The 25,199-nt window shown below is 58.7% G+C and overlaps 1 protein-coding gene and 1 long non-coding RNA gene across 6 annotated transcripts; one reads left to right on the top strand and one right to left on the bottom strand.

Moving 5' to 3' along the window:
* Positions 1 to 1,464: 1,464 nt before the first annotated feature.
* On the top strand, positions 1,465 to 14,765 carry ARHGAP33 (Rho GTPase activating protein 33). 5 transcript variants are annotated; one of them, XM_030820108.1, is made up of 22 exons: positions 1,465 to 1,622; positions 3,609 to 3,706; positions 3,788 to 3,872; positions 4,244 to 4,324; positions 4,428 to 4,565; positions 5,000 to 5,092; positions 6,173 to 6,295; positions 6,379 to 6,456; positions 6,540 to 6,606; positions 6,702 to 6,764; positions 6,893 to 7,045; positions 7,123 to 7,225; positions 8,344 to 8,488; positions 8,568 to 8,650; positions 8,734 to 8,841; positions 10,118 to 10,263; positions 10,900 to 11,053; positions 11,136 to 11,281; positions 11,356 to 11,430; positions 12,347 to 13,006; positions 13,102 to 13,493; positions 14,639 to 14,765. In XM_030820108.1, the coding sequence occupies exons 1-22, from the start codon at positions 1,617 to 1,619 to the stop codon at positions 14,714 to 14,716; spliced, it is 3,075 nt and encodes a 1,024-aa protein (XP_030675968.1). In that variant the 5' UTR covers positions 1,465 to 1,616; the 3' UTR covers positions 14,717 to 14,765. The 5 variants fall into 5 exon arrangements, with proteins under 5 accessions (XP_030675968.1, XP_030675967.1, XP_030675966.1 ...); XM_030820107.1 differs by having other exon boundaries at positions 6,705 to 6,764; positions 13,578 to 14,756; XM_030820106.1 differs by having other exon boundaries at positions 13,578 to 14,756.
* Positions 14,766 to 14,806: 41 nt separating this feature from the next.
* LOC105738342 lies at positions 14,807 to 23,880 on the bottom strand. Its single transcript, XR_001114127.2, has 8 exons — positions 23,773 to 23,880; positions 18,227 to 18,381; positions 16,963 to 17,792; positions 16,531 to 16,763; positions 15,929 to 16,017; positions 15,336 to 15,839; positions 15,100 to 15,149; positions 14,807 to 15,003 (listed from the first exon to the last, which is right to left on the bottom strand). It is a non-coding gene; the product is annotated as an uncharacterized LOC105738342 (long non-coding RNA).
* Positions 23,881 to 25,199: the final 1,319 nt, after the last annotated feature.

Raw genomic sequence — 25,199 nt, 5'->3', positions numbered from 1 at the left:
AGTGCAGTGGCGCCATCTCAGCCCACAGCAAACTCTGCCACCTGGGTTCAACCCATTCTCTTGCCTCAGCTTCCCAGGTAGCTGGGATTACAGGCACGCCCACTGCCACACCTGGCTAATTTTTGTATTTTTAGTAGTGACGGGGTTCCTCCATGCTGGCCAGGCTGGTGTCGAACTCCTGACCTCAAGTGATCTGCCCTCCTCGGCCTCCCAAAGTGCTGGGATTACAGGCGTGAGCCACCATGCCTGGCCTAATATTCTATATTTTGTTTAATGTTAATTTTGTTCATTGTCTTCTCCCAGTAGCTTTTGAGCTCCAATGTGGGCAGGGTATGTTTTCTCCTGGTTTGGTTATTGATGTATCTACAAATTGATCAGAGTTTGAGTGAATGAATGAATGAATGAATGAACAGACCAAGACCCTCTGAGGTGAGAATTTGTCGAGGACCAAGGAGAGACCCTCTTGTGAAGGGCGTTATTACAGTGTTATCTGGGCATGCTCAGTAGTAGCAGGCTCCATTGGGATTGGCTTTATGGGGGGCATAAGCATGCTCTGGCATTTCCCCCTAAACTTTCCTAGAAAAAAAAAATCAAGGCTGGAGATTGGCCCGTAATAAGCAGTAGAAGGGGAAACAAGAAAGTGTCCAGTGGGCAGGGGAAGGCCAAATCGCAGAAAGCCTCGGGTTATGTCCTAGGCAAGGTGTATGAGGCAATGAGAAAAGTCCATGGGCGGAGCGTCCTCGGCATTATGTGAGCGGGGTCGGGATCAGGACTGAAAAGGTGAGACTTGGGACTGGGACTTTGAAAAGCTGCTTAAGGAACTGGGCACTGCTCTGAGGCCATGGGAGAATCCAATTAAGACTATCAGGGGCTGGCGTGGTGGCTCACGCCTGTCATCCCAGCTCTTTGAAAGGAGGCTGAGGCGGGAGTATCTCTTGAGCCCCAGAGATCAAGACCATCCTGGGTAACATAGTGAGACCCCCATGTCTAAAAAAATTAGCCAGGCGTGGTGGCGCACGCCTGTAGTCCCAGCTACTTGGGAGGTATCGCTTGAGCCCAGGAGGTTGAGGCTGCAGTAAGCCATGATTGCAGGACTGCGCTCCAGTCTGGGCGACAGAGTGAGACTCTGTCTCTTAAAAAAATAAAAATAAAAAAGTCGGAAGAATGGACACTGGGAGTGGACGAAGGGGAGGGTCCATTGCTTGGTGTTGGAAGTGTCGGAAGCAAAGCATAAAGAACCTGGGGGCGTGTCTCAGGAGGGCGATGACAGCCAATGAAAAGCAGTCATGGGCGTGGCGCTGTCAAACTTCGGGGGGCGGGACCGAGGACACAGAGCCGGGTCGGAGCCCAAGGTGAAGCCAATGAGAAGCCTCCGGGTGGGCGGGGCATCGGCCTAAGCCAAGGGCGGAGCCAATGAGAAGCAGCGCCGCGTTCCCGCTGCCCCCCGCCCCCGTGGGGCGCGCGCCGGAGCCACGGGCAGCCGTTAGGGGCGGGGTCTGCAGCCGCCCGCGCGCGGCTCGCGCCCTCCCCTTTGTGTCGCCATGGCGGCGGCAGCGGCGACGAGAACGGCGAGCGAGGGGTCGAGCGCGGCCGGGGCCTGAGGAGGCTACGCGACCATGGTGGTGAGGGTCCCACGCGGCCGTCAGCCTGTCCGTCCGGGTGTCAGTCTGTCCGTGCGCAGCCCCGCCCCGCGCGCCCCGCCCCCGGCCCCGCCCGATCCCGCGGCCTGTGCTTCAGCCGTGGTCCCTCCCGTCCTGCGGCCCCATCCCGGGTCCCAGCCCGTACCTCGACCCCGCCCCCTCAGCGCGCATCCCCGTCTTCCACGCCCTGTATGGGGTGACAGGGACGTAGGGCCCGGGCTGGGAGGAGGCGGGGCTGGTCCAGGAAGGGACCCGCGCCACCCAAGTGGCCCCTGCAGTGGCCTCCTGAGGCTCCTGGGTCTTTCCCCAGCCCCCATCCCAGCACCTTCCTCGGCATCCTTCTGCCAGCCCTCAGCCCTCCCCGGCGGAGCCCCCTCCTCCTCCCCACAGCCCCTTTCTCATTCCTGAGCCGCACCCCCCACCTGCTCCATCCCCAGCCTGACCCTTTTCTTCTCCTTCTCCCTCATTTTCACCCCATCCCGGTTCCTCTCAATCCCCCTCGCCCCGCATCAGTCTGAGCCTTTGCCTCATCTCTCCAGCCACTCCCTCCTTACTCCACCCCAACAGGCCAGCACTGTACCTCCCTTGATCCTCGGGTCTGCTCCATCTCCTTGTCCTCATCCCCCTCCCCCACCATTTCCCTCTCCCACCATGCTGCTCCCGCTCATTCATCCATTCATTCCCTCACTTAGCAGACATTCACTGAGACCGCCTCTGTGCAGGCCCCATGCTCCAGGCACAGAGAGAGTCAGCTCCCATCCTGCCTTGGGGAACCTCATGGGCCGGAGGGGTACAGACCCTGAGGGTGAGACCCTGAGGGTGACTCGGGGTTGCAGGGACATGGAGGAGGGAGACGCTACAGCCCAGTCTGGTGAATCTGTCTGGCAGCTGGTTAATTTATTCATCAGATTTTACCCAGCCCCTGCTGCGCCACTGGGCTGGCACTGGGGACCCAGAAAAGAATCAGGAACAATCCTGCCTGAACACCAACTCCATGCCCAGCTCTATGCTGGGGAGCTCAGTCTGGGGCCCTCCTTCTGGGAGGCCGGTCACAGTCCAATGAGAGAGATGAACTTGTCACCACCAGTGCCATCTCAGAGTGATCAGAGCTGTGAAGGGAGAAGCTCAGGTCGAGGCATGGAACCTGGGATGGGGGAACCTCAGGGGATGGAGAGAGTCCAGAGGAGATGCCAGGCGCAGCCTGAAAGGTCAGGGAGAACTTCCTGGAGGAGGGCACATGTGAGTTGGGACCTGAGGGGTGGGAGTGAGGATGAATGTGCCCAGGGAAAGGTGGGGCGAGTGTTCCAGGCTAAGGGAACAGCCTTTGCAAAGGCCTAGAAGGAAATGAGAAGAGGGTGCTTTTTTTGGACTCTTAGAAGTTCAAGAGCTCTGAGAGTGGGGGCAATGGGAAGAGATGGGACTGGAGAGGTAAACAGAAATCAGCTCAGGGAAGTCTCGATTATCAGACCAGAGAATTCAGACTTCATCTTGAAGACAACAGGGAGTCATTGAAGGCCCAGGATCTATGGAGAAACAGAGCCAGATTTGTGTTTTCTGAAAACGATCCAGGCTATTGCGGAAAAGCTGGCAGGAGGGGAGAGGCTGGAAGCAGGAAGGCTGATGAGATGGGAGCTGTGATTGTCCAGACAGTGGTAGGAGACCACTGTACTCTGCAGGGGCTACGGAAGGGTTTTCAGCAGGGAGAGATAGGATAAGCATGCTCTCCATCCTGTTGCCCTGCCTCATGTCTGGCCCCTGCTTCTCCAGTCCCCCACCCCAGACCACACACGAAGAAGCAGTCTTGTCCTCAGCCCAGCCCTCACCTCCCCCGACCTGCCCTCCTGCTTCATGCTCAGGGCGGTGTGTGGAGCACCCGGGGCTCTGGGCCCGCGCTGCCAGATAACAATGCTCTCGTTGTCTCTTTGCTCCCCTCTCTGGGGCCCTCTGATTCTTCTCTCTGCTCTACAGGCACGCAGCACTGACAGCCTTGATGGCCCAGGGGAGGGCTCGGTGCAGCCCCTACCCACCGCTGGGGGGCCCAGTGTGAAGGGGAAGCCTGGGAAGAGGTAAGGGTGAGGGAGGAAAGGGCTCAGCTAGGAGCTGGGGAGACTCAAGGAGCTGCTGGTGACGCATCCCCTGTCTCCCAGGCTCTCAGCTCCTCGAGGCCCCTTCCCGCGGCTGGCTGACTGCGCCCATTTCCACTACGAGAACGTCGACTTTGGCCACATTCAGGTATGGGGGCTTTGCATTTGCACCCAGGAGGGAAGACAATATCCTACCCAACCTTGCAACAATATCAGGTGCTTTGCTTCTGAAACCTATCCCTGTGACTGGCTGCTGCACGCATCTGAGCAGTCAGTAGCAAAAGTTGCAGGAGCCATAGCAGATGGGGAGAGCTGCTCATTCATTCATCCATTTATTCTTTTATTCATTCAACGACAACTTTTGTTAGGTATCTGCTCTGTGTCAGGGACCAGCACATCACCAGGCCCTGTCCTCGGGGAGGTCCAGAAGGGAGACACAAACCCGTCCCTAGATAGTGCCATCCCCAGGAGGTCAGGACTGGGACAAAAGTCCACCTGGGCCTTGCTTTCCCTCTGCAGCTCCTGCTGTCTCCAGATCGTGAAGGGCCCAGCCTCTCTGGAGAGAATGAGCTGGTGTTCGGGGTGCAGGTGACCTGTCAGGTGAGGCCAGCCCGCCTGTCATCTAGCCTGAGAAAATGGCCACTGTAGTCCTCAGCTCGGTGTCATGGGGCCCCTGCTCCCTTCTGTCCCTCTGCTCCCACAGGGCCGTTCCTGGCCGGTTCTCCGGAGTTACGATGATTTTCGTTCCCTGGATGCCCACCTCCACCGGTGCATATTTGACCGGAGGTTCTCCTGCCTTCCGGAGCTTCCCCCGCCCCCCGAGGGTGCCAGGGCTGCCCAGGTAACCTGCTTGTTGTCTCAGCCCCTGCCTCATGAGTGTGTCCTCATCCACAGTGTGTGAAATCATCAAGGCAGCAGGATAGAGAAGTATTTAAATACTGGTATGGCCCAAGTCCCAACCAATCTGAATGAATGGAGAAGCCTTAGAAACGTAGTAGGCTTCTGCTACATTTAGCTTCACTAAGTTTTAGGATCATGGGGAGTTCCAGGGGGTCCCATGGGAGGGTCACCGTGGTCATACCAACCAGGGCACTCAAGAGCTTGGCCCAGCCTATTTATTCATTCATATGCCCATATCTCAGTACCTAACAGCTGAGCAGCACCCATATGCATTCAGGATGAACTTCAGCCCAGAGACGAGCTAGGGCAGTATGGGAGGGCAGTGGGCTCTCTCATGTCCACTCACAGAGGCCCACCCTGACAACCTGCCCCCAGATGCTGGTGCCACTGCTGCTGCAGTACCTGGAGACCCTGTCAGGACTGGTGGACAGTAACCTCAACTGCGGGCCTGTGCTCACCTGGATGGAGGTGGGCCTGGGCAGGGGGCTTGGAGTTCAGAGTGGGTGAGGGGGTGTCTAAGGGGCGAGAACCAGCCTCAGAGTGTGTGTGGGCATAGAAAAGAAAGCCAGAGTGGAGGAGGCGTTGATATTTTAGTGTCTGTGTGGGCGCATGCCTGTGAGAGAATGTGTGTGAGTGTGTGTGTGCACGTGTGTGTGTTAGCAGGTGTTCAGCTGTGAAGATACAAGGATTTAAATGTATATCAGTTAGAAATGGGTTCAGCTATAACTCACAGAACACCTGGCTATGAGTGGCTTAAACCAGAGGGTTTTTTTTCTTTTTTTTGAGATGGAGTTTCACTCTTGTTGCCCAGGCTGGAGTGCAGTGGCACAATCTCGCTCACTGCAACCTCTGCCTCCCAGGTTCAAGTGATTCTCCTGCCTCAGCCTCCTGAGTAGCTGGGATTACAGGCATGTGTCACCACGCCTGGCTAATTTTGTGTTTTTAGTAGAGATGGGGTTTCTCCATGTTGGTCAGACTGGTCTCGAACTCCTGACCTCAGGTGATCTGCCCACCTTAGCCTCCTAAAGTGTTGGAATTATAGGCATGAGCCACTGCGCCTGGCCTCTGGCTAATTAAAAAAAAAATGTTTTGTAGAGACAGAGTCTTGCTGTGTTGACCAGGCTGGTCTTAAATTCCTGGGCTCAAGCGATTCTCCAGCCTCACCCTCCCAAAGTGCTGGGATTACAGGCGTGTGCCACCATGCCCAACACAGAGGGTTTTTAGATGGCAACTACGTGGTATCTGCTGTGGAGGATGAAGGTGCAGAGGTGGATGGGGAAGCCTTCAGGTGGGGAAGCCTTTGGGTGGGAGAGTCCTGGGACATGTGAGGGGAAATAAAGGGGTTTGCCTTAGAGGTTTCCCCACCCCCAGAGGATGCCAGGGCTGTATCCCTACAAACAGGAATCTAGGTGTTTGACCAATAGCTCTGAGTGACAGGGGCTCTTGAGGGGGGACAGGCAGTGGCCTCACGGGGCACAGAGGAGCTTGGTATGCCTGTACTAACACCATCTTCTGACCTGTCCTTGCCACATCCCACCTCCATTTCAGCTGGACAACCACGGACGGCGACTGCTCCTCAGTGAGGAGGCGTCGCTCAATATCCCTGCAGTGGCGGCCGCCCACGTGATCAAACGGTACACAGCCCAGGCGCCAGATGAGCTGTCCTTTGAGGTGAGGCTGTGGGGAAGCAGATTCCAGCTGGGCTCCCCACACCTCCTGCTCCTTCTGACCCTTCTCCTCCCACCCACGCCCAGGTGGGAGACATTGTCTCGGTGATTGACATGCCGCCCACGGAGGATCGGAGCTGGTGGCGAGGCAAACGAGGCTTCCAGGTGAGTCCAGCTGGGTGCCGACAGGTGGGGCTGGGGTACCTGCCAACTGGGGTGGCCCAGTCACTGACCCTGACCTTCCTCAGGTCGGGTTCTTCCCCAGTGAGTGTGTGGAACTCTTCACGGAGCGGCCAGGTCCGGGCCTGAAGGCGGGTAAGTGCCATGGATGGATGGGAGGGGTGGGGAGGGGTGGGGCCTCCTGCGTCTTTTGCCTCCCACTCATCCCTTCCACCCCATTTTTCGCCTAGCAGATGCCGATGGCCCCCCATGTGGCATCCCGGCTCCCCAGGGTATCTCATCTCTGACCTCAGGTAATAGAAACAGGCGGTCAGGTCCCTGCCCCTGCCCCTGCCCCGCCAGGCCCCTGGCCATGCTCCTGGCCATGCTGACCCCACAAGACCTGCCTTTGCCCTTTGCCCCTTGCCCCTTGCCCCCACAGCTGTGCCACGGCCTCGTGGGAAGCTGGCCGGCCTGCTCCGCACCTTTATGCGCTCCCGCCCTTCTCGGCAGCGGCTGCGGCAGCGGGGAATCCTGCGACAGAGGGTGTTTGGCTGCGATCTTGGCGAGCACCTCAGCAACTCAGGCCAGGATGGTGAGGCCCGGGCCCACCCACCCCACCCATCACACAAGGGCTGCGGCCCACCCAGCCCTGACCTTGCTTTCTCCCAGTGCCCCAGGTGCTGCGCTGCTGCTCTGAGTTCATTGAGGCCCACGGGGTGGTGGATGGGATCTACCGGCTCTCAGGCGTGTCTTCCAACATCCAGAGGCTTCGGTGAGGGCCCTCAGCCAACCCCGTCCTTCCACAGGCACTCACCCAGCACCTCCACTCCAGCCCTGTGCTGCGTGCTGGGGACACAGTTACCAGGAGTCAGGAGTTGCAGGATCAAGGCTGGGGTCAGGGACAGCTCTCTTGAGAGTAGAGTTAGCAGTCTAAGCGAGGACTCTGTCTTCACCGAGCACCTGCCACGTGCCAGGCACTGTTCTAGGCACTGGGGACGCAGCAGTGAGTGAGACAGCCAGAAACGCCTGCCCTCACAGGACCCACGGGCTAGAGGAAGAGACAAACAGGGGAGGGATAGAGTTCACCAGAAGATGACAGGTACTATGGAGGAAAACAGATTGGGGTAAGGAGGATGGCGACGAGGAGCCAGGAGGGAGGCCTGCGGTTTTGGATGGCAAGGGCAGAGCCACCTCATGCGAGGGCCTGGAGGAGGGGAGGGGCAGGCCATGCAGAGGGAGCAGCAGGGCAAAGGGAACAGCAACAGGAGGCCATGGCCAAGGAGTCCCCATGCCAGCGCAGGCAAAGCCTTCACGTTAGGGTTTTGGCTTTTACTATAAGTGAAGGGGGAACCGCAGGAGGGCTCTGAGCCAGGGCGGGGTCTAGAGGTGGGGAGGAGCCAGGCGAGATCTCGGCCTGCAGGAGGCTGAGAGGGGAGTGCTTGAAGCCTGCAGTGGGGAGCCAAGAGGGAGGCAGGAGGTGGCAATGGGTGGGAGATTTTACCACAGGCAGTGGGGCCCCACCAGAGAACTGGAAGTAGCAGGGTGCTGGGATTTTGTCCACATTTTCCAGTGCCCTCTTACAGCCAGGAGAATGGCAGCTGCATGGTAGGAGCTGCTCATGCTCTGGAGTCAGACAGTCTTGGGTAGCTGCAGGCAGAGGCAACTCTGTCTGAGCCTCAGCATCCTCCTCTGTAAATGCGGCACTCTTCTCTTTGCCACACAGGCTTGCTGGGGAGTTCAGTAAGGTTCTGCCTCTGAAGAGCCCAGTGTAGGACCTGGGGAAGAAGGTTCCATCCACCTGTGGGCACTTGGGGGTAGGGGCAGGGGAAGCACGGCCAGGTGAGCGAGCCCCTCTGACCTGGATCTTCCTCCTCGACACGGTGGTCTCAGGCACGAGTTTGACAGTGAGAGGATCCCGGAGCTGTCTGGCCCTGCCTTCCTGCAGGACATCCACAGCGTGTCCTCCCTCTGCAAGCTCTACTTCCGAGAGCTTCCGAACCCTCTGCTCACCTACCAGCTCTATGGGAAGTTCAGTGTGAGTAAGGGAGCAGGTGGGATGGAGGGGGCCGGGATGCCTCTGCCCCAGACCTCATCACACCCGCCCACCATCTCAGGAGGCCATGTCAGTGCCTAGGGAGGAGGAGCGTCTGGTGCGGGTGCACGATGTCATCCAGCAGCTGCCCCCGCCACATTACAGGTAAACCAGGAGGGGCAGGGCGGGACTTGGTGGGATTCCAAGGGGGTTGAGGCTCAGGTGTCCCCCTCTGCTCCCACCCCCAGGACCCTGGAGTACCTGCTGAGGCACCTGGCCCGCATGGCGAGACACAGTGCCAACACCAGCATGCATGCCCGCAACCTGGCCATTGTCTGGGCACCCAACCTGCTACGGTGAGCTGCTTGCTCACCTGCTCGCCCCTCAGGTCTTTCCCCAAAACCACCCCAGGAACCCGCCCAGCTTTTCTTTTGTTTATTCATTGAATACATGTCTATCAAATACCTCCCATGGACCCGGCCCCTTCCCCAGCACTGAGCATGGCCCTGTCCTTCTGGGACTCATGTTCTCATGGAGGAGATGGACCATGAACATCAATAGGAAAAATACAGAGTAAAGTCTGATGGTGATGAGTGCTGAGGAGGAGGGAAGGGCGGTGTGCAGGGTCAGGGCAGTGTGAAGTTTTTAGTGAGAGTGGCAAGCGAGGCTTTGGCAGGTCTTCTGTGGCCAGCAGCAGAATAAGCCTGGAGGATTTGACGGTGAATGAGACAGGCATGATCTCTCCCCTGCAGGAGTTCACATTCTCCTGGGGGCACAGATACATAAACAAGTAAAACAGGTGGTATGTCAGAGGACGGACGTAAGATGCATGGAGAAAAATAAACGAGAAAGGCCAGGGGTACAGAGAAGGGAGTGTACAGTTTTGAATAAAGTAGGTGAGGAAGACTGCACTAAGAAGGCAACATTTGAGTCAAGACCTGCAGAGGATGAGGGAGGGCCCCAGGTGCACATGTGGGGAGTGACAGGCTGAGGGAATGCCAGGTGCAGACATCTGGGCCTGGGCTGGTGCCTGGTGCGTTGGAGGAGCCGCAGGGAGGCTGGTGTGGCTGGAGCTGAGTGAGTGAGGGGTTGAGGGAGAGGAGACGATGAGGTCAGAGAGGTGACAGGGACCAGACAGAGGGGTGACTCACAGGTCATGGGTCATAGTGAGGACTTTGCTCTTGCCTGGAGCGAGGTGCAGCCACGGCAGGGCTCTGAGCCAGGCGGGCCCTGATGGAACTCATGTGGTCCCAGGCTCCCTCTGGCTGCAGGTGGGAGCATACTTCGGGGTGGGGACCGGAAGGAGGCTCTGGATGTCCAGGCTGGGGGAGATGGAGGCTGGGCCAGATGGGGGGCAGTGGAGGGGGTGACAGATTGTGGGAGTTAAAGAGGGGGGCCCAGGGCAACCCCAAGGTGTTTGGCCTGAGCCACAAGAAGAACCACACTGAGATGGGGAAGGCAGGAGGGGCGGGTATGGGGGAAGGTTGAGAGCCCAGCGAGGCGTGATCAGTTTGAGGAGGTCAGAGGTGTTGAATAGACAGTCACTGCCTCCCCTGGCTCCCCTCATTGCCCTGCCAGAACTTGCTGGCTGGGCTCAAGGCACCTGGCCTCCCTCCCGCTCCTCCCACCCAGGTCCATGGAGCTGGAGTCAGTGGGAATGGGTGGCGCGGCGGCGTTCCGGGAAGTTCGGGTGCAGTCGGTGGTGGTGGAGTTTCTGCTCACCCATGTGGACGTCCTGTTCAGCGACACCTTCACCTCCGCCGGCCTCGACCCTGCAGGTATGCCCTCCCACCCCCTGAGGTCCTGGCTACTGCCCACCATGGTCAGGGCTGCAGGGGGAGGGCAGGTGGGCTCCCAGTCCCATCCCCACCCCACTGAAGCTGGGCCTCCCTCCCGGCTCCTTGAGGACCCCGCCCCGGCCTCTCCCTCCCCGCGCCCCCCTCCTTCTCATTTCAGCTCCTCCGCTCAGGATTCCCACCTCTTGGCCCGGACGCCGCTCTTCCTTCACCCCTTGTAGCTCCTGGGGGCGCTTGGGGCCATGGGTCCACCTGGGAGGAGGTGGGAGGTCCCCAGACTTGACCCCGCCCCAGCCCCGCCTAGACTCCCCGCCCTGCCCCGGACCCCAGCCCAGTCAGGACTCAGCACGTCGGAGGGCCCTCTGGCCCGAGGTAACTGAAGCCAGAGCTGCTGCCCTCGCTGGCTGCCGGGAGCTGCCTCCTCATCAGCTCGTCCCGCCCCGCCCTCCTCCCACCTGCCTGCTGCCCGCCTGCTCCCGCCTGATCCGCCCCGGCCCCCTGCCTTGCCAGCCCGGGTGGGCATGCTGCGGGGCCGGGGCTTGGGCTGTGGCGCTTGGCTTTGCCTGTGGCCTTGGGCGGCCCCAGAGCTGACAGCTGCCCCCTTTCCACACTCCCCAGGCCGCTGCCTGCTCCCCAGGCCCAAGTCCCTTGCGGGCAGCTGCCCCTCCACCCGCCTGCTGACGCTGGAGGAAGCCCAGGCACGCACTCAGGGCCGGCTGGGGACGCCCACGGAGCCCACAACTCCCAAGGCCCCGGCCTCACCTGCGGAAAGGTGAGTGGGATGCTGGGGGCGGCAAGGGGCAGGTGGAGGCCTGGTTCCTCAGACGGCCTCCCATTTCTCCCCCAAACCGCAGGAGGAAAGGGGAGCGAGGGGAGAAACAGCGGAAGCCAGGGGGCAGCAGCTGGAAGACGTTCTTTGCACTGGGCCGGGGCCCCAGTGTCCCTCGAAAGAAGCCCCTGCCCTGGCTGGGGGGCACCCGTGCCCCACCGCAGCCTTCAGGTGAGAGGCTGGGCCATGAGCTGGTGGGCAGCGATGGTGGCTGGAGTGCCCTCCTACCTCTCCCTCTCCTGCAGGCAGCAGACCTGACACCGTCACACTGAGATCTGCCAAGAGCGAGGAGTCTCTGTCATCGCAGGCCAGCGGGGCTGGTGAGCAAGGGGGGCAAGTGGGGGGCACTACCTCTACCCAAGTGGAGGCGGGAGGAATTGGGGCCTTGGTTTGGCCTCCAAATTTTGTACTTCACATTTGAGGGCCCTGGGGCTTTTGAAAAATTTAACCTGGCCTTTATGTACAATGAGTTGGGTACAGTATCACCTTTGGTTCATCACACGCTGAACTTAACTTACTTATTGGTCCATAACGGACCCTTTAAAAGTCTTTATTATTCCTGTTGAACATTTTAAAATAATATTATGGACACCCATGAACCCACCAGCCAGAACTAGAGCAGCCCCGTTCCTTCTCCCCTTCGAGTTCCTCCCCACTGGAGGCATCCTTTCAATTTGCAGACTACCCTGCCCTTGCTTTCCGGGTTTGCTCATACACAGGTGTGCTCAGTTCTAGCCATTTTGGAAACTTGATTTAAAGAGCATCATAAGAAAGGGATTCCGTGCTGTATGGGGAGCTTGGCTTTTTCCCCATCGCTACCTCACAGCCCGCCACGCTGCTGGGTGCTGCTCTCCGGCCTCTGCAGAGGGCTGCTTATCCACCCCACCCAGCCATGCCTCTGGGGGCTCTTCTGAGCCAGCGCACCATCCTCACACTCCTGGGGTACTGCCCTCCCACATACCCAGGAGCCCAGGCGCTGTCCTGCTTGCTGGCTCAGCAGCTGTATGTGAATCTGTTGGTCTCATGCTCACAGCCTGTGGGGCGGCCACAGGGCCTTCGTGCTTTGGGCCGGAAGTGTCCTCTTCATGGTCTCCACCGCCAATCTGAACAGCTCTTCCTGGCTTCACAGCTACTGTGGCCCTCTCCGGGAGGTGCCTCTTCATGTCCTTTCCCCAGCTTTCTGTCGGGCTGTGCGCCCTGTTCTCAGGGATGGTCTCACTGACTCCACCCCTCCAGGCCTCCAGAGGCTGCACAGGCTGCGGCGACCCCACTCCAGCAGCGACGCTTTCCCTGTGGGCCCAGCACCTGCTGGCTCCTGCGAGAGCCTGTCCTCGTCCTCCTCCTCCGAGTCCTCCTCCTCCGGGTCCTCCTCTTCATCCTCTGAGTCCTCAGCAGCTGGGCTGGGGGCACTCTCTGGGTCTCCCTCACACCGTACCTCAGCCTGGCTAGATGATGGTGATGAGCTGGACTTCAGCCCACCCCGCTGCCTGGAGGGACTCCGAGGGCTGGACTTTGATCCCTTAACCTTCCGCTGCAGCAGCCCCACCCCAGGGGATCCCGCACCTCCCGCCAGCCCAGCACCCCCCGCCCCTGCCTCTGCCTTCCCACCCAGGGTGACCCCCCAGGCCATCTCGCCCAGAGGGCCCACCAGCCCCGCCTCGCCTGCTGCCCTAGACATCTCAGAGCCCCTGGCTGTATCAGTGCCACCTGCTGTCCTAGAACTGCTGGGGGCTGGGGGAGCACCTGCCTCAGCCACCCCAACACCAGCTCTCAGCCCCGGCCGGAGCCTGCGCCCCCATCTCATACCCCTGCTGCTACGTGGAGCCGAGGCCCCGCTGACTGACGCCTGCCAGCAGGAGATGTGCAGCAAGCTCCGGGGAGCCCAGGGCCCACTCGGTGAGTCCTCGGCCTACCCAACCTCTGTCCCCGCCTGCTGTCACTGACTCTGAGGGCCTGGCCCCAGCTGAACCCCTCTCCATTCATTTATATAGGTCCTGATATGGAGTCACCATTGCCACCCCCTCCCCTGTCTCTCCTGCGCCCTGGGGGTGCCCCACCCCCGCCCCCTAAGAACCCAGCACGCCTCATGGCCCTGGCCCTGGCTGAGCGGGCTCAGCAGGTAGCCGAGCAACAGAGCCAGCAGGAGTGTGGGGGCACCCCACCTGCTCCCCAATCCCCCTTCCGCCGCTCGCTGTCTCTGGAGGTGGGCGGGGAGCCCCTGGGGACCTCAGGGAGTGGGCCACCTCCCAACTCCCTAGCCCACCCGGGTGCCTGGGTCCCGGGACCCCCACCCTACTTACCAAGGCAACAAAGTGATGGGAGTCTGCTGAGGAGCCAGCGGCCCATGGGGACCTCAAGGAGGGGACTCCGAGGCCCTGCCCAGGTCAGTGCCCAGCTCAGGGCAGGTGGTGGGGGCAGGGATGCGCCAGAGGCAGCAGCCCAGTCCCCATGTTCTGTCCCCTCACAGGTTCCTACCCCCGGCTTCTTCTCCCCAGCCCCCAGGGAGTGCCTGCCACCCTTCCTCGGGGTCCCCAAGCCAGGCTTGTACCCCCTGGGCCCCCCATCCTTCCAGCCCAGTTCCCCAGCCCCGGTCTGGAGGAGCTCCCTGGGCCCCCCTGCACCACTCGACAGGGGAGAGAACCTGTACTATGAGATCGGGGCAAGTGAGGGGTCCCCCTATTCCGGCCCCACCCGCTCCTGGAGTCCCTTTCGCTCCATGCCCCCTGACAGGCTCAATGCCTCCTACGGCATGCTTGGCCAATCGCCCCCACTCCACAGGTCCCCCGACTTCCTGCTCAGCTACCCGCCAGCTCCCTCCTGCTTTCCCCCTGACCACCTTGGCTACTCAGCCCCCCAGCACCCTGCTCGGCGCCCCACACCGCCTGAGCCCCTCTATGTCAACCTAGCCCTAGGGCCCAGGGGTCCCTCACCTGCCTCTTCCTCCTCCTCTTCCCCTCCTGCCCACCCCCGAAGCCGTTCAGATCCCGGTCCCCCAGTCCCCCGCCTTCCCCAGAAACAACGGGCACCCTGGGGCCCCCGTACCCCTCATAGGGTGCCGGGTCCCTGGGGCCCCCCTGAGCCTCTCCTGCTCTACAGGGCAGCCCCGCCAGCCTACGGAAGGGGGGGCGAGCTCCACCGAGGGTCCTTGTACAGAAATGGAGGGCAAAGAGGGGAGGGGGCTGGTCCCCCACCCCCTTACCCCACTCCCAGCTGGTCCCTCCACTCTGAGGGCCAGACCCGAAGCTACTGCTGAGCACCAGCTGGGAGGGGCCGTCCTTCCTTCCCTTCACTCTCACTGGATCTTGGCCCAACCAAATCCCTTGTTTTGTATTTTCTGGAACCCCGACCACTACCCCAGGTTTCTAACTTTGTAACTTGCTTCTGATATGGGTCCCTAACCTGTAATCTCAGCTTCCCTACCCTGAACTGAAGGGTCCGCCCATCCCCCCCCCACCCTCAATCCTGGGGGCCCTCGCACAAATCTGGGGTTGGGGGGGCTAGGCTGACCCCATCCTCCTCTCCCTCCAGGAGCCCCCAGCATGTCCTGACCTGTGCACGGGGATGGGGGGACAACTCCTACCCTTCTTTCCCCACATGCCCCACTAAACCACCTGACAACATTAATGAATAAAATGGTGAAAATGTGGCTGCTGAAGTGCTGGGGCCAAACTCAGTGAGTGAAGACAGACAGAGGGGGCAGTTTATCATTCTGTTTCCTTTTGGGGAGGCACCAAGGCAGGAGTTACTGCTGGGAGCCTCTGAGAGGTGGTATCTGCGAGAGGGAACCATGGGCACCCTGGGAGTCTAGGTCAGGAGTGGGGCTCAGGCTGGGCTTTGCTCCAAGCTGACATCCTTTTTGTAGCTCTGCTATGATCTCCTCCAGCAGGTCCATCCTGGGGAGCAGTGAGGCACAGGTAGACCTAGGGCTACTTCAGGGATAAAGACCTAGAGTTACCTGGGGTCCTCCCATCCAAGGCCTCAGGTCTCACTTCTGCAGGCTGGAAAAGAGACCTCCTCTAGTCAGCTCAATACCGGGTGCCTGCAGGAGAGAAGACTGGAGCTGCCACCAGGTAGCCATGGCGCTCCAGCGGGCCTGGGAGGGCGGATGGGGCACAGGCTGGGCTCGGGGTCCTCTGCTTAGCCTGCCCTCATGGCCTTCCCTGCCAGCAGCCTCCCAGTGTGTGGGAAGCCTCCCTGTGGGTCAGCAGGCTGGGGATGGGCTCACAGGGCTGGGGCTCCAGCAGAGTAACCCTGTGTGTGTGCTGCAGCAGCCCCTGCAGGGCTGGAATCTCGGCTGAGAGCTTCCTCAAACTGCTCCACAGAGCTCTGGGTCCCCAGCAGGGAGGCTGAGTCCTAGAGGCTGGAGTTGGAGTGCAGGGAAGGGCCCTGGGGGAAGCAGGGTTGGTTAAGGGTCATAGGTGAATGAGGGGACAGTTGGGCGACCTTAAAGTTCCCTGGTCAAAGGAGAGGCAGCCAGGGAACTTGGAGTTGGTGACTCCTGGAGGGCGGGCGGAGGGGGTCACAGGTTAGCAATGGGACAGTCGTGCAGGGCTCTGGGGGTATCTGTACTGTTGAGCTGGGCTCCAGGCAGCGGTGCAGGCTGACCCTGGCTGTGGGGCTGTGGCCTGGGCTGGGCCCAGAGCTGATGCCTAGAGTCAAGCTGCTACCCAAGCTCCAGGCTGCACCCCTTGGGATCCTGCTGTGGCCTGTGACCTCAGGAGTCTCAGGCCTGCAGAGAAGAATGGCAGAGAGCTGGCACGGGTTGCTGAGGTGTCCCACAGCTCCCTTGGTCCCCCACAGCCCTGTCCTGGCTCCTACCTGGGATGGGATGGGGCCTGGGGACATTACAGGGGGCACACGCCTGGGTGTGGTCTTGGCTCTATGAGCCACTTCACAGTACAGTTTCTCTGTGGGGACAGACCAGTTGTTCAGATGGGGGACACAGCTAAGCTGTGCCCAGCACCCGCCAGCATCCCTTCCTTGCCCTCTAACTTGGTGGGGAACCCTGGGGTGCAGGGGACAGCATGGTCCACTCCATCGGGAAGCTCACCTCAGGAGCCATGTCCTGTGAACCGGAGGCTGGGTGTGGGGACATGGGCCTGCCTGAGGTCCCATGGCCACCACCTACCCCCTGCTGACCTGCCCTGTACCTGGGCTGTGGCCTCCCGCAGTAGGTATCGGGTACTCTGCAGGCCGCCCCAGCAGTCAGTAGGTGCTAGGCCTAGCCCAGCTCAAATCAGGGCCTGGTAGGGTGCTGGCACCTGGGGGTCCAGGGCCGGGCTCTCCCCTGCCTCCAGCTTGGCCTTCACCTCAGGTCCCCCTCTCCCAGCCCAGGGCAGCTCTCCTGCCAGGAAGCACAGTTAGGGACCCAAGCGGGAGGGTGCCTTCATGGGGTAGGGCGCAGCCACTCACTCACTCACCAGGGAAGACCTCCTGGGCCAGGATGCAGAAGCTGTAGAGGTCTGAGGTGGTGGTGGGCATGTCACCACAGATCAGCTCAAGTGGCAGCCATGGGTATAGTTCAGGGGGCGGGGGAAGCCCTGGGCCTGGGCCTCCCCAGGGGTAGCCCTTCTGCCGCCTGTGGAGCCCAAGGGACCTGGTGAGTCGACGGCTGCTGGACAGGGACCTGCACCCACCACCAGACAGAGGAAAACTGAGACTCCAGGTCACACAGCCCAGCAGTGGTAGGGCCAGCACCCAGCTCCTATGCCACTCACAGTGCCCCTCTCCACCCCCACCTCCTCCCTGGGGCCTACAGGACACCACTGCCCATGGCCACGGAGGCTGGAGAATGGGGAGGAGGGGAGCGTGCAGGCCCTAGTCAAGGGGCAGCAGGCGGGGCAGGCACTCACCTGGGCCGCAGCCAGCGCTGACACAGGAGGTGCCCGTGCTCCAGGTGGCCCACTTTAGCCAGGCCTGGCTGCACCAGCTACACAGCGTGGGAGGTGAAGCCGCTGTGAGCTCGCCAGTGGGCCTGCAGGAACAGCAGGGCCTTTAGCACCTGCAGCAGCAGGGGGCTGGGCGTCAGGCCTGGCACAGTCCTGGGTGCCTCCTCACTTGGTCTCCACAGGTGCAGCACCCCCTGCAGGGAGCCCAGCCACACAGGCTCAAAGAGAAGGCACAGCCCCGACAGCTCTGCAGAGGGACTCAGTGCCATCAGCAGCAACAGGCCAGGGTGGTGCAGCATGCTGGGCAGGAGGACAGCAGGCCACTCACCAGCAGGCCCCAGCCACACAGGAGATGCTCCTGGGCCCAGACTGCCCACCACATGCCAGGGCAGGCGATCTGCACCTGCCATCGGACAGAGGAAAGACTGACCCCAGGTCACGCAGCCCAGCAGTGGGAGGGCCAGCACCCACCGCCTACCTCATCCTGGTGCCCTCCCCACTCCCACCTCCTCTCAGGCCTACAGGGCACTGCACACAGAACTGGTAGCCACCCACTTTCCAGTGGGGGGATCGCCTCAGCAGGAGGGCTCCATGCCGGGTGCTGGCCCAGAAGTGAAGACTCTGGCCATGACTATGGCCACACACCCTTGTCTTCCGTGGGAGGGCCAACAGGAGGCTGGGCTGGGGGCTGGCACAGGTACCTGCGGTGCTGAAGGTCAGCCAGCAGCACATCTGTCTGGGTTCCAGGGGCCTTCAGCTGCTGCACGGTCACGGTGTGACCCATCCACAGGAGGCTGGAGAATGGGGGCGGGGCAGTACAGGCCTGAGACGAGGGGGCTTTCCCTGGGAGGGGAGCAGGAGAGCTGACAAGGAAACAGCCGGGCTCTCACTTGGCCATGAGGGTGGGGAGCTGCTCTCATAGGTGCAGTCAGGCTCTCCCTGGGCTGCCAGCAGCTCCTTGGGGTCCACGAGGGGGATGTCCATTACCAGCCCTGGTGGCCACAGGCTACTCAGCTGGGGACAGGCAGGATCATGAGGCACGAAGAAGACAGGGGTGGTTCCCACTCCCACAACCGCTCCTGCTTACCTGACCAAAGCCCAAGGCCGGGACTTGGGAGGCTCTGCTGATCTGGACTAGCCTCAGCGTCCTGGGGTGGGGACAGGCCGAGGGTAAGTCTGGGGTGGCCGGGAATGGCGGGTGGGTAGGCTTCAGGATGTGGACGGTTACCTGTCTGCCTGCATCAGCCTCAGGGAGGACAGGGAGCCAGGCGGGCTGTTCCCAAATCTGGCTTGCAACTGGTCCAGAGATGCCATGGGTGGCAACTGACCGTCATGCACTGACGCTGACATGTGGGCCCGACAGAGCTGCAACAGCTCCAGCAACTGGAGGAGGGCACGTGGGGTGAGGCCCGATGGGTGCCGGCCCTGATCCCTCACTCCCACCAGGGCCACTGCTCACCTCCCAGTTCTGCTTGGCCCCACCCTGCTCAGCCCAGTCTTGTGGTGTGCGACCCCGCTGGTCATGCAGTCGCAAGTCACCCCCTGCCTGCAGCAGGGGCACCATCAACAGAAGGCGCCTGTGTGCACGGGGGTGCTGCCATGCAGGCAGCGGCTAGAGCAGAACAATGCAGGTGGGAGTCGATTAGGGAAGGGACTGAACAGGGACAAAAAGGGGCAGGATGGGGGCCCTGGGGGATGGGAGGAGTCACCATGTCATGGGAGGTGAATATGAGGATGGGAGGGGTCACGTGAGGACAGGATGGGGTCTTTAGGGAACAAGGATCACTGCGAGCATGGAGGCACTGGGAGAATGGGAACAGTCACTGGGGAATGAGAAGGGGTTAACTGAGAGAACAAAGAGGGTAACTGGGGGGACAGGAGGGTCACCAGGGAATGGAAGAGGCGTCACGAGGGAGAGATGCCTCAGGGGAAGAGAGCCCTAGCCTGGGATGGGGGGGCATCACTGGCTGGCCAGCCACTGGTTGGGCTTGGCACCAAAGGCCAGCAGGAACTGCATGGCAGAGCCGTGGCCCAGCAGCACTGAGAGGAATAGCGCTGTCTCCCCCATGGAGTTCTCCCTGCCCACCTGGACACCTAAGGGGTGGGCAGGCTTAGGACGCCCCTGGCCCATACTCCTGGGTTGGAGGCCTGAGGGCCGCTAGGCAAACACCCTTGCCAATTCCCATCCTCCACAGCCCCTTCATGACTGGATGACTATGGACCCCAGGTTCCATCCCTGTGTCCTGGAACCCCTGCCTTCCAGCTGCTGAGGACCATGCCTCAAAATCCACCTCAACATAGTGCTCCCAAAATCATTAAGTCCACAGAGTTGAAACAAGGGGTGACATCTGCCTGCTGTGCAAACATCTATCCCCCAACCCAGGGGGATCAAAACCACACAAAGGTCCCCAGGGGCCAGGAGGAAGTGGACTTCAGGGGACTTTGACTTCCAGGAGCCTTGCGCACTGGCTGGGACAGGCAGACTCCACCCAGCTGTGACTCAGTGTGGTACACACAGGTCCCATGAGGCCAGCACTCAACTCTTCAAGTAAAGCAAACTCTAGATTTTATCAGGAGATCTCTCAAATTTTATTTATTTTAATTTTTAATTTTTTGTAGAGATGGGGTCTCACTATATTGCCCAGGCTGGTCTTGGACTCCTGGGCTCAAGCATTTCTCCCACCTTGGCTTCCCAAAGTACTGAGATTACACACCTCAGTTTCCCAAAGTACTGCTATTACAGGCATGAGCCACCATGCGTGGTCTCAATTTTATTTTTGAAGCCTGTGTTTAAGGGCTCAATCCAGGTGGCAACCTCTTCCATGCCCATACCTCCAGGCCTCTGCCAATCCCCTCCTCAACCATCTTCCTGCTCAGCTCCCCCTCCCAACCACTCACCCCAGCCCCAAGCCCTGGGTCTCCAAACTGGTCATTCCCCAGTTCCTCTTCCTCCAGCCCCTACCCCAGGTAGGGCAAATGCATGGTATCCTTGTCCTTGCACTCCTGTGTCCTTGGCCGACATGGCTAATTATTCATGCACTGGGCCCAACCCAGCGTGGTCTCTGCCACAAAACCCCTCCAAATGTGGACCTTCAGGAATCTCTGAGTACCAGATTTGTGGCCTTGCATTTGACTCATTAGCCCACTATCTTTTACAACAGCATCTTAACTGCCTTTCTGCACTCATCCTGCCCCACAGAGGCTTTTTTTTTTTTTTTTTTTTTTTGAGACAGAGTCTCAACCTGTTGCCCAGGCTGGAGTGCAATGGCGCAATCCTGGCTCATTGCAACCTCTGCCTCCCAGGTTCCAGTGATTCTCCTGCCTCAGACTCCCAAGTAGCTGGGATTACAGGCATGTGCCACTATGCCAGGCTAATTTTTTTTTATTTTTATTTTTTATTTTAGTAGAGTAGGGGTTTTGCCATGTTGGCCAGGCTGGTCTTGAACTCCTGACCTCCAGTGATCTGCCCGCCTTGGCTTCCCAAAGTGTTGGGATTACAGGCGTGAGCCACTGTGCCTGGCCTTTTTTTTTTTTTTTTTTTTTTTTTTTTTTTTTTTAAAAGGCAGAGTCTTGCCAGGCATGGTGGCTCACATCTGTAATCCCAGCACTTTGGGAGGCCGAGGTGGGCAGATCACCTGAGGTCAGGAGTTCAAGACCAGCCTGACCAACATGGAGAAACCTCGTCTCTACTAAAACTACAAAAATTAGGCAGGTCTGGTGGCACATGCCTGTAATCCCAGCTACTTGGGAGGCTGAAGCAGGAGAATCACTTGAACTCAGGAGGCCGAGGTTGCGGTAAATGGAGATCGTGCCATTGCACTCCAGCATGGGCAACAAAAGTGAAACTCCGTCTCAAAAATAAATAAATAAAATAAAATAAAGACCGGGTCTCACTGTGTCACCCAGGCTGGAGTACAGTGGTGCGATCGCAGCTCACTGCAGCCTCGACCTCCTGGGCTGAAGTGATCCTCCCACCTCAGCCTCCTGAGCAGCTAGGATTACAGCACACTCCACAGCACCCAGCCCAAGGTCTCTTCTTAAAACACAAATCACTTTTAAGGACAAGATAATCTTATATGAGTTGTTCCAAAGAAAAGAAAAATAGAAAAAGAAGGCAAGGCTCATTTTATGAGGCTAGCAGGACCTTAATTCCAAAACCAGATGAATTTCCAGAAACAGAAAGTAAGATTATATATCAATTGCATATATATGCAAAAACTTTAAATAAAATAAAATAGATTTATCCGCATAAAGTAAGGATGATTCAACATAAGAAAATTTATTGGCTGGGCGTGGTGGCTCATCCCTGTATTCCCAACACTTTGGGAGGCTGAGGCAGGTGGATCACCTGAGGTCAAGAGTTTGAAACCCCTTCTCTACTGAAAATTCAAAAAACTAGCCAGATGTAGTGGTATGCGCCTGTAATCCCAGCTACTCAGGAGGCTGGGACAGGCAAATCACTTGAATCTGGGAGGCAGAGGTTGCAGTGAGCAGAGATTGCACCATTGCACTCCAGCCTGGGTAATAAGAGTGAAACTCTGTCTCAAAACAAAAAAACAAACAATTAAAACTAGTAAGCAAGTTCAGAAAGTGGCCTGAAACACAATCAACTTTACAAAAATCAAAACAGAAATTGTACATTGTTAATTTAATGGGTTTTTGTTTTGAGACAGGGTCTCACTCTGTTGCCCAGGCTGGAGTGCAGTGGCCTGATCAAGGCTCAGTGCAGCCTCCACCTCTTGGGCTCAAGCAATCCTCCCTGCTCAGCCTCCCAAGTAGCTGGGACTACAGGCATATGATGCCACCACTCCCAGGTAATTTTTTTAAAATAGAGATAGGGTCTTGCTATGTTGCCCAGGCAGGTCTCAAACTCCAGGACTCAAGCAATCCTCCTGTCTCGGCCTCCCAAAGTGCTGGGATTATAGGTGTGAGCCATGTGGAACAGGTTGCCCAGCCTAATTTAATGTTAATTATAATGTTAATTTCCTGCTTACCATGCCAATAGTTTCCTATCACATACACAAAATCCAACAAAACTCACACTCCTTAAGAGGCCCTTAACTGTGTGGACTTGTGGCCTCTTCAGCCTCAGGTCTCTCCAAGTCCTGCTGCTACTCATACATGGGCAGTTCTTTTGACTTCAGAGCATTTGCACAGCCTCTTCCATCACTCCCCACTTCTTTTTTTTTTTTTTTTCTTTTGAGATGGAGTCTCGCTCTGTTGCCTAGGCTGGAGTGCAGTGGCACAATCTCAGCTCACTGCAACCTCTGCCTTCTGGGTTCAAATGATTCACCTGCCTCAGCCTCCCAAGTAGTTGGGATTACAGGCACACGCCACCATGCCTGGCTGATTTTTGTATTTTTAGTAGAGACGAGGTTTCACCATGATGGCTAGGCTGGTCTCAAACTCCTGACCTCAAGTGATCCGCCCACCTCGGCCTCCCAAAGTGCTGGGATTACAGGCATGCGCCATTGCACCCCACCATCTCTCCCCACTTCTTTTCACCTTTTTTGCTTGGCTGACTCTTATACTGTAAGACTCAAGCATCCTCCACCTGAAAGGCCATACTGTCTAGTGTCTCATCTTCATCCCACTGCATTTCATTCCCAATGGTCCAAGGGTCATGTTCACCCTTAAAGCCCCATCAGGGACCACAGAGCTCGGGACACGGTGTTTGGTACCACTGCTGACTGGCCAACTGAAGCCACACCCTCCATACAGCTCCTTGATCCTGTCCCCACAGATGTACCCGCAGCCAGGCCCTCACCTCTCCGCAGGAGCCTGGCTGGGCCCCATCCTGGGCCCCCAGCCACAGCCAGGTGGTGCAGACGGCCCACTTGGGTGTCTAGATCCCTCTTGGAGCCCAGCTCCACTGGGAAGTGAAAGGGCGGCGAGGGCATCTGTGGGCTGCGGCTCAGTCGGCTCCTGGGCAGGGATCCGATAGGGGGTCTCATCAGGGAAGGGGGATGTGAAGGACTGGAACTTTGGGGACAACAAAACAATGAAGACAGAGCTGGCTGGGGGTCCTGGGGGCGCAGTCTCGACTGGAAGGGGATTTAGGAGGGGTCTGATGGGAAGGGAGGTGGCTGAATGAGAAAAGCGGGTGGCTTTGGGAGGGAGACACACCAGAAGGTCTGGGATCGCAGGGAGGCTGAGAGCTGAGGGGGATCTAAGGCAATCGGGAGGCTGGGAGGGGGCTTAGGGCTGGGATCGGGCGTGCCAGGGTGGCAGAAGGGCTGCGAGGATAGGATCCGAGCTTGGGAAAGGAGTCGGAGGGCTCAGGAGGAGGCTCTGAAGGCTGCGGTGGGAGGAAGAGGGGCCTGTGGTTTAGGATCTGCGAGGAGGTGAGACAGGTCTTGGGGAGGCTCTGGGGACAGCGTCTGTGGGGTCCGTGGGGTGGATGGGGTCTGAGGGCAGCAGGCGCGCTCTGAAGGAGGAGAGGGTGCTGATGGCAGGATCTGCCGACTGTGTGAGGGTCTGCGGGTGGGACGCGTGGACTAAGGACTAGGGAAGTGTCTGTGTGTTGGGGGTGGGGGCTACAGGCTGGGAAATGGGGCTCTGAGGACAGTGTCTCGGGCTGCGGAAGGGGTCAGTGGAATGGGGACAGGGTTTGCTAAAGGGGCGGGCAGGGGTGTGGTCTGAGGGCCGCGGAAGAGAAGGACAGGGTGGGAGGGGCCTGAGGGCTGGGGGAAGGGTCTGAGGGTGATCTGAGGGCCCAGAAAGCTCTGGGAAAGTTCTGGGCCCACACCCCAGTCCAGGTGGCTTTGCACTCACCGTTGGGCTAGATAGTGGCCGCCACCTGACTGCCACATGATCCCGCCGGCTGTATGAGCGGGAATCCGAGGTGCTTGAGCACCAGTTGCCTCCCGCAGCGCCTGCGCAATAGCACCCCCTTCCCCAACACAGCCCCAGCCACTCAGCCTGGGCCCCACAGCCCTGACCGGTCGGGGCTGTCACTGTCTGAGGATGGGGCTGTCTACCCACATCGGACTAAGCCCTGTAAGGCAGGGCCTTGGGTCGTTCTTGTCACTGCTGTGTTCATAGCGTTGTTCACCCCAGAACCTAGCTCAAAAGAGGCCTCATTCAGTGCCTTTATTCTCGCTCTGTCGCCCAGGCTGGGGCGCAGTGGCGCGATCTCGGCTCACTGCAACCTCCATCTCCCAGGTTCAAGAAATTCTCCTTCCTCAGCTTTCCAAGTAGCTGGGATTACAGGTGCACGCCACCACGCCCGGCTCATTTTTGTATTTTTAGTAGACACAGGGTTTCACCATGTTGGCCAGGCTGGTCTCCAACTCGGGACTTCTGCCTGCCTTGGCCTCCCAAAGTGCTGGGATTACAGGCATGAGCCACTGCACCTGGCGTTTTTCTCAGACAGAATCTCACTCTGTTGCCCGGGCTGGTGTGCAATGGTGAGATCATAGCTCACTCCAGCCTCCACCTCCAGGGCTCAAGCCAACCTCCTGCCTCAGCCTTCCAAGTAGCTGGGACTACAAGCACAGGCCACCCACCACACCTAGCTAATTTTTTTTTTTTTTTTTTTAAGATGGAGTCCTGCTCTGTCGCCAGGCTGGAGTGCAGTGACATGATCTTGGCTCACTGCAACCTCCATCTCCCAGGTTCAAGTGATTCTCCTGCCTCAGCCTCCCAAGTAGCTGGGATTACAGGCGAGTGCCACCATGCCCGGCTAATTTTTGTATTTTTAGTAGAGATGGGGTTTCACCATGTTGGGCAGGATGGTTTCGATCTCTTGACCTCGTGATCCGCTGGCCTCAGCCTCCCAAAATGCTGGGATTACAGGTGTGAGCCACCGAGCCTGGCTAGCTAATTTCTTTCTTTCTTTCTTTCTTTCTTTTTCTTTCTTTCTTCTTTCTTTCTTCTTCTTTTCTTTCTTTCTCTTTCTCTTTCTTTCTTTCTTTCCTTCCCTCCTTCCTTCCTTCCTTCCTTCCTTCCTTCCCTTCCTTCCTTCCTTCCTTCCTTCCTTCCTTCCTTCCTTCCTTTCTTTCTTCTTTCTTTCTGAGATATGGGGTTCACTATGTTGCCAGACTGGTCTCAAACTCCTGACCTCAAGCAATCCACCTGCCTTGGCCTCCCAAAGTGCTGGGATTACAGGTGTGAGCCACCAAGCCTGGCTAGCTTATTTATTTATTTATTTATTTATTTATTTATTTATTTCTTCTTTCTCTTTCTTTCTTTCCTTCTTT

Source organism: Nomascus leucogenys, chromosome 10 (genome assembly GCF_006542625.1).
Source record: "Nomascus leucogenys isolate Asia chromosome 10, Asia_NLE_v1, whole genome shotgun sequence".
NCBI lineage: Eukaryota > Metazoa > Chordata > Mammalia > Primates > Hylobatidae > Nomascus > Nomascus leucogenys.
The sequence above is the reverse complement of the archived record's forward strand: the minus strand, read 5'-3'. Positions and strand labels throughout refer to the sequence as shown.

What these genes read in the sequence shown, in the direction of transcription:
- ARHGAP33 (XM_030820104.1), top strand. An exon ending in CAGATGAGCTGTCCTTTGAG is followed by an intron (nt 6,296 to 6,378) that starts GTGAGGCTGTGG and finishes ACCCACGCCCAG; the next exon opens with GTGGGAGACATTGTCTCGGT. An exon ending in CCGGCCTCACCTGCGGAAAG is followed by an intron (nt 11,054 to 11,135) that starts GTGAGTGGGATG and finishes CCCAAACCGCAG; the next exon opens with GAGGAAAGGGGAGCGAGGGG.